Genomic DNA, 12,702 nt, shown 5'->3' on the forward strand with positions numbered 1-12,702 from the left:
GTTTGCAAAAATGAATTTAAATGAATTTACAAAAAATTAAAATAAATGGGTTATAAATGGGTAATTGGGTTACCCAATTCATTTTTTGACTTACCCATTTATACCCATCTAATTAAATGGGTATAAATGGGTTGACTCACTTATACCCATTACCCATTTTACCCAATCCAAATCCGCCCAAGTCACCCATTTTGACACCTCTAGCTACAACGTTGCTCTTTCGTTGATTCAGCAGTAAAGGCTTTACATTGGGAAATTCCATTCGAATATATACACATCTAAATCACTATCAAGCACAGCAGATCTACAAAAATTTGCCAGCTCAGAACTCTATAAATCAATAGTAAGTTTCCAATTCTCTCTGCTACAATACGCTGTAGTCAGCTGCCGCAATTGCACTGAAGAAATCTTTTCATAATGTAGTGAATCAGTTACCACAATGGGTGGGCAAACTGCCTTTTCTCTTTTGCCTTCTGGAGAAGTGGAGTCAGAAGTCGCTAGATAAGGCAATGCCATCACCAGAAAAGAATAAAGATGGTCAAAGCTTTGAGTTCTTTGGACGCTAAACTAGAGGATATGGCTTGTAAAAGCATTTAAATCTTGTCGGCGTGCAGTTTAAATTTGCCTCAATATTTCACTTGGTTATAACACGATCACCAATAGTCCCCACATGAACATAAACCATTTCTAAAATGGTGAAATCTTTTGGAATCTCTTACCACAATCTCCCGTTCAACAATCTTCGAGATTAATCGTATTGTTGTATGACAATCCATACAAATTCTAAGATTCTTTATCACCTGGATTGTTGCACCGGGAACTGAGTTTAGAATTCCAAAAGCTACAGCTAGCTTCTCACTGTGGACTTGTAATGCCATTCCCTTCTCTTCGTTCTCAACATCATGAAGAACTGATGTTGTATCCGCTACATAGCCAGCTTCCTGCAGCTTCACATATAGTTCTTCCAAGTATGCATATGTCTTCTGATGTTCAGGATGTTCTCTGTCCCCAACTAGAATCACATGAGCTCTACCTTTTAGTTCCACCAGACTGAAACCAGGTGGTTTAGCCAATCCATGACTTTGCATATAAATTCTCATCCTTTTCACATCATCCCACCTACCAGCTTCAGCATAAATGTTTGACAGCGAGACATAATACCCACAGTTGTTTGGGTCTAATTCAAATAGTTTCCTAGCTGCAATCTCCCCAAGCTCCACATTCTTATGCATCCTGCATGCTGCGAGAAGAGAACCCCAAACAACAAAATCGGGCGGAGTCTTCATTTCCCTAATCAAATCATATGCCCTTGAAAGAAAACCAGCACGCCCCAGAAGATCAACCATGCAACTATAGTGCTCCACGCCTGGATCTATGCAAAACCTGTCTTTCATGGCTCTAAACCAAAACCATCCTTCATTTAGAAAGCCAGCATGACTACAAGCAGCTAATACCGACACGAAAGTTATGTAGTTTGGTTTCACCCCCATCTGATTCATCTCATAGAAGACATCGAGAGCTTCTCTGGCTTGTCCATGCATTCCATATCCAGCAATCATGGCAGTCCATGACCTCACATTCCTTTCTTTCATTCGATTGAATGCTTTCCTTGCCATTCCAACCCTCCCACACTTGCAATACATGTCAATGATTGAGGTTCCCACATATATATTATCCTCAAATCTCATCTTAATAACCTGATCATGTATGCACTTGCCCAGCTGGAGCGCTCCAGAATGAGCACAAGCCAGCAACACCGTAGACAAAGTCATAGCATTATGATCAACATCTGTGTCACTCACCATCGAACGAAATGCTTGGATAGCCTCCGTTGAGAACCCAAGTTGTGCATAAACTGCAATTAGCGAATTCCAAGAAACTACATCTTTTTCCTCCATTCCATCAAACACCTTCCGAGAAAATCCAACATTTCCACACTTGGCATAGGCATCAATCAAGGTATTGCCAACACCCAACTCCCCTTCAAAACCCCGTTTTATTGCCAACCCATGAACACTTTCCGTAATACTCTTATGCGAAACACGAGAACACGCAGACAAAACCGAAACCATGGAAACCGAATCAAGATAGCACACCTCCTTCTCCGCTTGGCTGCTCCACATAACGCCACTCTCACCCGCCTCTTCAACCAGGAGCTCCTTAAAAAGCAATAATGCATCATGGGCACGCTCATTTTGCACGTATCCAGTTATCATTGAAGTCCAGGACACCACATTTCTATGGGGAATTTCGTCGAAAACCTTTCGCGCATCATCTAAGTCCCCACATTTGGCATACATGTCAACGAGCGCAGACGAAACAAATATGTCAGCATTGTACCCCAAGATCAACGCTTGTTGGTGGGCTTGTTTGCCTGAAGTAAGATCGCATAAAGCAGAACAAGATTTGATGGAACATGGAAAAGTAGAACGATTGGGCTTGAGGGAGAGTTTCCGCATGGATAAGAAGGCTCGGAGGGCTTCAATGTAGTCGCCATTCCGGGCCAACTCGGCGATGATCGAGTTCCAGGAATAGACATTTGTTCTGTCAACGTACTTGTTGAATAAGGCGGTTGTGAGATTCAAATTGGTTGAATAAAATCTAACTGAAATGGAACGCCATTTTGATAAAAACTTCATTCATTTGCTGCTTCTGTTTTTGTTCTTTTATTTGGCGACTTTGTGCCCGCTGGAGAGATAAGCGACGTCAGACACAGGGGTTTATGAATATGTGAGTTTATTTTTATTTTTTCAAAAAATTGTTTAAAACATTCCTCACATAGTCACATTTGACCAAATAAACTTTTTCGTTCTTCACTTTTAAAATAGTACACTTACATCTCTTACAAAATCAAGTCAATAAAATTTGATCGCAATCTAAGTTTTTGATCATTTTTACCTTGATTCACGTGACACACACATGGTCATTGTTTTAGGAGCAAATGAAAATCTCAAACTAGAATCCTCCACCTCCTTGCCACTCTTAATGTCATGGACTTACTTCTGGTTGTTATTACGCTCAGGTTGCGAGGAATTTTCCAATAACGTGGGACTCCAGGCGATTAATGCAAGTTGCCCATTTGACTCATGCGAGTCTCATGTCTTCATGCCTGCTTTGTGTCATGTGGAAAAGTTGAGTGGTGTCGTAGACAAGTGAGTGTATGTTGGCCAAAACTCTTGACAATTTCTTCCAAAGAACTCCCTGACTGAGGGACGAGGGTTTGAAGACTTATGTTGCCACCGTTGCTAAAATCCTGGAGGCCGATTGGAGAATGCATTTGTGGTGCCCTACTACCATAGCTGAGATTGGGCGTGATTCTCCAACCTGGGATTGTACGTGTTGGAATACGGATCGTATTGCCTACGAGGCGCGGGCACGCCTCTAGCCATGTTCACTTTGCTCAGCCCCATCCTCTTGCAATATTAGGGCATGAGTCGTTGTGGCCATGTTGTGCAATCCACAGGCCTCTTACTGGGGCACATTTCCCACCGATTTCGAAACAAAAAACGATCTCGCCGATCGAGGAAGGATACGTCCTCACCTCGTGACTCTACGGGAGGGTTGCTCTCACGTAACCAAATTGCTGGAGTTCTCTTGCCATGGCTTCGATGAGCTCCCACGCTTCCCTCGGTGTCTTGTTTACAAGTGCTCCCCCACTCGCAGCATCCAATGATACTCCTATCTGTTGGTTGGAGCCCTTCATAGAAGTATTGGATTAACAGTTGCTCACTAATTTGATGCTGCGGGCATCTAGTGCACAACTTGTTAAACCTTTCCCAGTATTCATACAAGGACTCACCGGGATATTGCTTAATGCCGCAGATCTCCTTCCTCAAACTCGCAGCTCGGGATGCAGGGAAGAATTTTTCCAAGAATTTCTTTTTCAGCTGCGCCCATGTGGTAATACTACCTGCTGGTAGGTAGTACAACTAATCTTTGGCTGCATCCTTGAGAGAGAACGGAAAGGCTCTCAGTCTAATTTGCTCTTCAGTGACCCCAGGAGGTTTCATACTAGAGCAAACCACCTCGAACTCCTTTACGTGCTTGTGGGGTTCTTCGCCAGAGAGACCATGGAAAGAAGGTAAGAGTTGAATCAACCCCGACTTCAATTCGAAAGCAGTATTTTCAGCCAAAGCGGGGAATGTGATGCATAAGGGCTGGTTAGTCAGCTCCGGGGCAGCCAGCTCTCTCAATGTTTGGGTGTTGGCCATGCTTATTTCGCCTTCCGCTGACTCGTTTGCAGCAAATAAGTGCCCTTCTTTTTGTCTCTTGGTCTCTTACCTCCGCCTACGCGCTGCCTTCTCAACCTCAGGGTCGTATACTAATTCACCTGTGCGAGAAGAACGGGGCATAAACTAGCAAAAATACCAAGAAGAATAAAATAAAATAAAAGCTGAATTTGAAAAGAAACAAATAATCCAAACGCCAACTCCCCGGCAACGGCGCCAAAAATTGACAGGTGCCGAACCTGTGCAATAATAATTACTAAAAAGTCCTAATTACCACCTCAATTAAATAATTATAGAACAAATCCAAGTACTGGAGCAGGGACCCTAGGTGTGCAATGGGTTACTTGATTCACCCTGTTCCCGAAGAGTTTGCTTGATCCGATATACTGGATTTATCTATAACAATACTAATTTTGCGTACAATGGCAAGTAGGGTCGATTCCACAGGGAGCAGGTAGGAAATTATTTCTTTTCAAATTAGTAGAACGAAATTGGGGGATTTTCAATAAGAGGCAAATAAAAATAAAATAAAATAAAACAAACAAAATTCAAAACTAACTCACAAAGCACAATTCACTAGAAATAGCAATTAATAAAAATTCTACCCAAAGGATCAACTGCTCAGGCACGGTCCAATTAAATGATCATCGATGCAAAGATATTTCACCCAATCATCACTAGGTTGGTTATAGTTATCAATAAGCTCTGACAACCAATTCTTCCTTACCTTTTCGGCAGTCAAGGTACGACCATTGACTGCTTCCCTAACCAGATAACAACCCTAGGTACGACCGTAGGAATTTAATTACCCAATTGCATTAAAGCTAGAAGAACCCAACCCTAACCAATAGACACGCTAAGAGGGTTTATTTAAATTAGATCCTGCATTTTCCCATCATAAAGCCAATTATGGTGGTTGCCACGGGGTGTTAACTAAATGAACAATTACGGATTCTATTTAATTAACGTGGCAGTAGGCTATTAAATTAAATCAAATACCCGGCCGTTGATATTCAATTAATCAAATACCCATGAACAATTAATTCAGGAAATGCACGAATAACAATAAATTGGGAGAAATAATGAAGATTCGATTAGATCTCACAGATATTATGGACCGCGCCCCTGCGTCACCCTTTGGGTAGAGGAGGAAATTAGCCGCTCCTCATCGTGTCAATCCCGCGTGATTTAATTGGATACATTCAATTGATTTCCGAAGAATTGGAAAAACCCAAGAGAAATCTCACGGAATTTAGAAGAGTCAAAAGTAAACAGTGAAAAAGGGTTTCCGTTGTACAGAGCCCAGATGCAATCCGCAGAAATATTCAATGTCTGGCCGCTAGCCGCAGGCGAAACAAAAGTAAAAGAGAGAAACAGGAAAAAGCGTCTGACCCTGAGCCGCAGAAGGAACAAAAGAAAAACCAAAAGAAAAAACTATCTGACAAATCCTCCCAAAAAGAGAAAAAGAGAACCTAAGGCTAAAAAGTTGATTCTTCAATCTTGCTTTGTCCTTTTCTTTTTATAGCCGCCGCAGGAAAAGTCAAGGAAGGAAACGTCTGGTGCAATTGAATCTCCAAAAGCCATTGCCCTTTTGGAGTTTTGATTCCATGCGCCTGGTCCACATGGACCACGGTTCGTCTTTCGGTTTCGTCCACCTTTCAAGGCGTGGTCACGCTCTGGGATGACAAGTCTTCTGGAAATCTACCCCGCGAGATCATTTTTAATGCCGCTCACCTATAATTCATACGAATTTGAGATATGAGTTAAACCTCAGTACTTAGCACAGTATATAGCCAAAATTAGACCAAAATAACACTGCAAAATGTGCCAACTAACTGCTCTATCAGATAATGATAATGAAAATGATGTGTTTTTAAAAAGTTTTTAGATGTAAGGCTCTAAGGTGTTTCTAGAGTTCTTGAGATGTTTTGAAATACCTTTCTTTCCCTCCTATGTCTTGGGATTTGCCGCCCCTTCTCCACTCTCGTCTCCTTCCCCTATCTCACCCATGAACATAAGGTCCTCTCCCTATTCACTCCTTTTTTTCCTTCCATCGATGAGATTTTTATTTCACCTCAAAGTTTAAAAACCTAAACACCCATTTTCTTTAAGTATACAGATTGTTTATCGAGTATAAGATATTAGGTGTTAATCTCACAGGAAATAACAAAGAGATTCCTAGAGTTATGGATTTACTATCTACTCTTGTAAGTGAAATTATTGGTTAAATGAATTCATTTACTTTGGTTAGTTATGGCATAATTTTCAAATGTATGTGATATACGCTTTCGCGAATATACCAACCATATATATAATTACTCCATATCTACTAACGTGATATGAAACTAGTTATGGATTCATTAAATTCTATGAAACTACATGGAATAAGCTACCAAAGCCACAAACGTGTAACCCTATATTAGTGAATTAACTTCCTAGATTTAACACTTTCATGAACTAGTATTAAATCATAATGGTTATTGATGAAACAACACTTTTAGATAGTCACAACTAATGGTTAATTAATCATGATTGAAATAACAAAAGTTCTAAATAACTTGCTCAAGAAATAAACTCAAATAACCATGAAAAACTAACTTAACAATCATAGAAGTTCATCCATCCCCTAGGTATAAAAACTAGCAAGACATAAATATAACACAACAAGAGCCAAATTTATATATTCACTAAACATGAAAATCAATATAAGAAACAATGTGATAGAAGAAATATCGCCCATGTCTCTTGAGTTCCAAATTCTCCATTTTCACCCTTAACTTCATCTATGTCTAGCTATATACAAGGATTGAATAAAACTAATTATACTAAACTATACTACACTAATGAACTAGGAAGTTCTAGTGAAAGACTACATTTGGTGTATTTTCTCCTCTAGGCTCCAAAGTTACAAAAAATGTTCACAAGAGACCTTATTTATAGAAGATTTTGCTCCTAACATCATGTTTCAAGTTTTATAAATTGTGCCTTGAGATTTCCAAATATTGATTCTCTAAGTCTCCAAGATGCTTCTTGCACTTTCCAGCCGAAATCCATTCAGAAAATTAGTCAAAAATTAGTAGGAAAGAACTACAAGTTGAAGTTCAACTATTTCCAGCTATAAAGTAGCCGAAATATGAATATGTGTGGTCAAAACGCAGGTGAAGGGTCGCATTTTAGGTTGTGTTTTGGAAACTGCTCTATTTTTACTCTAAATTGAACTACAAATTTCTTGATGATGGAAGTTGAACTAACTTTTGCACAAAACATGAAAGTTGTACGTTATTGAGTTAGTTTCCAATGCATCAAGAATTATCTCAATTGAAACTCTATAGATTGAGAAATGACTAAAATACCCTCGATTGATTAGAAGTTTGTTTCAATCTTCAGAAGCAAAAATTCATGACTGTGTTTCAGTTTTTTAACCATGAAAATGTATGAACTGAATTTTGACATCTTCATCAGAAATGTATCCCTATGTTTTAGTTTTAAAATGGTTTAAAAATCATCTTAATCCAATGCTTGTAGCTCACTCACTATATAGCTAAATATCAAAAGGTATTAGAGCTGCCAATCTTTTCTTGTTTTCCAATTGATTACATTTCACATTTTTATCATTTTATACTTCATGTTCACTTTAAATCACTTCAAATCGTGAAGAATCGTCCAAATATCTCACTTCACTTTATTTGATGATTGAATTATAAAAGGCTATAAAAGCATGATGTTTTCACCACTTAGCTTCATAGAAATGCAAATTTTCACATTTAAACCACAAAATGCAAATTTCACTAAAAATTTAGTTATTTAGCTATCAAAATGGTTAAAGCACACTAAAAATCAAGTAATAAAATACACTTAAAACATACGAGATCAACACTCATCACCTATAAGCCCTTCCTTTTCCATTGTTAAACCCCTATCCCCTTTCTCTTATTGTCAAACTCGCTTTCCCTCTCTTACAGAAGTGAGGGTTGATGGGGCAATGAAAGGTGGATGGATGGGAGAAGTTGCAGGGGAGGTGGGGATAGTTGATATATGGTAGGGCTATTGGCCCAATAGCAATTCCTACCAAGAAAGGAATATAATGGGGGAAAGAGAAGGAGCGATGATGATGAGATATGTGTGTTTGTATGTGTTTTGCTTTATTTGCTTTATTTTTTTAGTTATTTTTTGGCATTTTTAGACGTTTTTGGGATTTTTTTTGTGATATTGTAAGAGGTGTTATTGTAGTTGTGTATTTTAGGTTCATGTTTTTTGACAAGTACAGCCATCCAACCAGATGCTAAGGTTTAAAAGCTATAAGTGGTTAAATGTTAGATTGCCTAATCTACAAGAATTAAATTGGCACTATTTTTTTTTAATATATTTGTTTTGTCACTTTTGTCTAATTAATGCCTTGAAAGTGAATCATTGATGAACACTTTGCTGTTCAAAGGTTAGAATCTAATTGGTTCCATAACTCAGAGATATTTCATTTGAGAAAAATGTATTATAAGTAGAATGTAATTTGGACAATAGCTATTTGTTATTTTAGATCATGGGCTTTAGATGTCATGACTCACAAATGACAAAAGATAAGTGTACTCTGGGTTAAAAGGTTGTTCATATTGATTTTTTTTTTTTTGAAAATTTTAAGAAAAATTTATTATAGCGATTTGACATATATGACGAATAAAAAGTATTACAGAAATTTTGTCAAAAAACATAAAATTTTTTTTTTGCCAAAAACTAAAAATCAAATAGGTTATAATCTTGTATCTCCAAAAAAAAAGTAGTATTTGTATTTGATTTGTTTGGAAAAAATTATGTTGATAAAATTGAAGAAATTTTATTTTGGACAAACCACCAACCGTTCCCCCTCTCTGTATTGTAGCCACTTAATTAACCTAGTTAGAAAAGTTCAATTTTTCCGCTACTGTAATATGCAAGTTAAAAAAATGAAATATCATCCCAAAAGATGAAGGGTTAAAAGTACAAAAACATGAAAGTTCGAGAGTTGTTCAGGCTCTTTGCCCAGGGAAAATGAAAAGGATTAGAAACAGAAAAAAAAATCCTATTTTCTTTTAACACAAAACCCAGAGAGGAAAACCTCGACAGAGACCACCACCCAGATCTTCCATTCTTATAGTCCGTATAGCTACCGTTGGCTGCATTGCTATTTTCTATCTTGCATCTTCTTTCTTTTCCACAGAGGAGTTCTTTTATTCCACCACTGGAACAAGTATACAGAGCAAAAATGCTAAGCGATTCTGAGAAAGTATGCGTATTGGGGCAATAGAATTGACTATCCTGGGAAGTACTGTGAGTCCTGTGAAGGCCTTGGCCACCTAGAGTCCAGCCTCTGGTGTGCTCTTGAGGAAGCAATGTATCTTCAGAGGTAAATACTTTTTGTTTGGAGGGTAAAAAAACTAAAATGGAAAATGAAATAATCTTGATTATATGAATGGTTGGACTAGTGGGTTTTGTTCTTTTGCTGCTTTGTTATGTTAATTCTCGTATGGAGTTTTGTTATGCATGATATATCAAATTACAATCTTGTCAGCACAAAGTACAAGAGAGATGCTATAGTGGTAATAGAGGAAGAGTTTTGGTCATATAGCATGTGTATTACTGGATTTACTGATGATTTTGATTGGATGTGTTAAAAATTTGAGAGGGGAGAGGAGAGTTAGCTGATCCTTTACTATAAGGAGAACGAGAGGAATATTCTTGATTATTCATGGCTTTGAAATTTTTGCGTCTTTATCTCTTCTGGTGCATTATCCAACTTTCCTCATTGAGGGGTTCCACCGGAAGGATGAAGGTTCTTGATAGAAGGTGTTGGTAAAGTACAACAATGGCAGAAGTACAAGTGAATTTTGATATAGTATTGATTAAAGAATTCTGCTTATACATTGTGTCTATTATGGGTCTATTGGTGTTTTTGATTGGATATAGCACGCATCTAATTTTGAAGAAGAGAGAGATCTGAATCTTTTTGCAGTGTTATGTACAACTGATTCTTTATCTATGATATAGTTTGTCTTAAAGTGGTCTGGTTTAATTTTTCTAGGTAAGTAAAATGCGTATAATATTGAAATAGAAGAATCTTCATCTCCCTTTGATTTTCCCTTTTCTTTGTCCCCTTTTGTCACTCATTTTAGTTCAGAGAGTTGTAAATTTTACTGATCAGGAAAGATATGGTTATATACAACATTGGCAATGCAAAGTACAAGTGTACTGCCATAATCGTATTGTAAGAAAATTTACTTACACATGTGGCATACAATGTCTTCTGTTTGTGACTCTGATTGGATGTAAGATGGGTTTGGAATTGACAAAGAGGAAAGCTGCATCATTTTCTGGTATTAACTAGAAGTGAATTGTTAAATCTGTTTTAGTTTACCTTGAGATAGATTGATTTTCTCTTGGTAAGTACTATTGTTATTACTGATATAAAAGAAAAGTCCATCCTCCATTTTATTCTACTTTTCCCCCTTTTATGAGCGAATTTGATTGGGATGGTTATAGATTTTATCATTTGGAATGAGGGTGATGTCTGAAAATTGAAAAATGGAGATTTAAGTCCCTTCAATTGAATTCCGTGCCTAGGGGAGTAGAATAATATTGCTTTCACTTGAGTATGTAGCATTGGATTTGATTTCACTGTCAGCCCTGTAATTCTCAAGGATTTTGTTGGGAAAAACGGCAAATTGTAATTGAAGAGGAGAGTTTTAAAGTACTAATTTTGGGCGACACAAGTTCACACTGCATTGCTTGAATGTTTTTTATGATTCGTACTGTTTGAGGTTTTGCATGAATATGAGGTTAGCTGATGAAATTTAACATACATAGATAAACCAGCACAGGGTGAGTTGTGGTAGCATGCAACTTTAGTTACATATAAATGAGAATTTTTGCTAGACTTGATCCACAATTGTGACAAAACAAATGTGTTCTAGTTACTTGCATGTTCTTCAATTTTGACTTTTGAGATTTTAGCTTACTCTATTTTGACTTCCGAGATTTTAGCTTACTCTGGCAAACTTTTGCATTTTAAGGCCTTCCATTCTTCTTAGTGTTTTGTGCTTGGAGGACCTGTTTTCACATTCAGTTGGAAGTCTTACTTTATGGATGTAACCCTTAAAAGACTTGGAGCAGTTAGCATTATGCCCTGGTGCTACTGGATTACAGGCTTTGTGGATCTTCCACTTTCATGGCCTCATTGATGCTATTTACTCAATCAAGAACGAAAAAACCATCTGTTATTGATGATTGGTGGACTTAGCATTCCAAGTTTTTGTTCCTTTTCTAATACCCAATATTTTGCCAAAAAACGCAGACTCATTCCTTTTTTTTGCTCCTTTTGTACATTTTAGAACCTTTGTAATGCCTTCTAGAATGTGCATCAATCCAATACACTCCGTCCTCCTTGCATTCAGTTATTCGTTTACAAATGATCAATCTTTAGGATTTTGTTACACACTATTGAAGGCTCTTTTAATCTTGTTTTTGGGTTGGTAAATGATCCAAGTTTTGAGCCCTTTAACTTGTTGCATGGTGCTTGGGTTGGTCATTCACTCTCTCCCTCTAAGTTTAGGTTCACCGAGGATTACAGTTTTGTTGCAAAAATTTCTTTGTGAAGCTCAATGGGCTTGGTTTTTTGAATCTTGATAATTTTCTTGTAGGTTTTAATCATGGTAATCATTCAAGTTCATGGAGTGCAGGGATCAGAATAACCGTAGTGCTATTCTCTTGTCATATTCTTTTCTTCCTTCAATGGTTGGCAAGAAGTTGAAGATTGCAACAGAAAAGGTTGGTTCACGGTGATATATGCAGTGTTTTGTTCCATTGTCTGTTTCCTGTCATCATTATCAGTGACCAGTGAAACATGAATTACTGTGCTGTGGGAATTTCCCTTGTCCTAGCAATTTCCATTGTCTGTTTCCTGTCTTATAATGTTTTATTACCTAACAAAACTTTTTGTTTAGTAGATGAGAAACTATAACGATAATTTAACATACATTTATAAGGAAGAGGGTCAAAGGTCTTCTATTACACACTGACCTGTTATACTTGTGTTAAACTCGTTGGTCTCGTTGGTTGGTGTGAGTTGTTCAATATTTGGTGTATATTTTAACTAAATTAATCTAAACTCCAAGACTTGCACTAATTTGTATTTTCTTGGTGTAAGTCTTGCAATATTTGATATAAGTCTTGGTATAAACTAACATAGTGAAAAGGTGCACTAAATATTGAATAACTTACACCAAATAAGAGGTATAACATAGGTGTAATATAGACTTGTGTAACAGAAAATCTTCTGCTAGATGGAGAGAAGATACTTTGTAGTGTAACCGGGAATAGGAATCCCATTTTTGCTTTATAGTTATAACATTCTGTCTCATGGCCTTTGGAATGGTAATCATCACTTCTATCTTTTCCTTGTCATTTTTCCTTTGTGAAGGAATGACGTTCCATAATTACTTTAATG

The 12,702-nt window shown here is 37.4% G+C and overlaps 1 protein-coding gene and 1 non-coding gene across 2 annotated transcripts; one reads left to right on the forward strand and one right to left on the reverse strand.

Annotated features, from left to right (window-relative positions):
* Positions 1 to 210: 210 nt before the first annotated feature.
* LOC113756925 (pentatricopeptide repeat-containing protein At3g26782, mitochondrial-like) lies at positions 211 to 2,639 on the reverse strand. Its single transcript, XM_027300397.1, has one exon. It carries the CDS (start codon positions 2,637 to 2,639, stop codon positions 654 to 656), a length of 1,986 nt encoding a protein of 661 aa, XP_027156198.1. The 3' UTR covers positions 211 to 653.
* A 1,093-nt stretch (positions 2,640 to 3,732) lies between these two features.
* Positions 3,733 to 3,839, forward strand: LOC113756926. The gene has a single exon (XR_003466135.1). It is a non-coding gene; the product is annotated as a small nucleolar RNA R71 (small nucleolar RNA).
* The last annotated feature ends 8,863 nt before the right edge of the window (positions 3,840 to 12,702 follow it).

This window comes from Coffea eugenioides, unplaced genomic scaffold (assembly GCF_003713205.1).
Source record: "Coffea eugenioides isolate CCC68of unplaced genomic scaffold, Ceug_1.0 ScVebR1_2563;HRSCAF=3614, whole genome shotgun sequence".
Taxonomy (NCBI): domain Eukaryota; kingdom Viridiplantae; phylum Streptophyta; class Magnoliopsida; order Gentianales; family Rubiaceae; genus Coffea; species Coffea eugenioides.

Coding starts and splice junctions, on each gene's coding strand:
- LOC113756925 (XM_027300397.1), bottom strand. CDS start 2,639: ATGAAGTTTTTATCAAAATGGCGTTCCATTTCAGTTAGATTTTATTCA.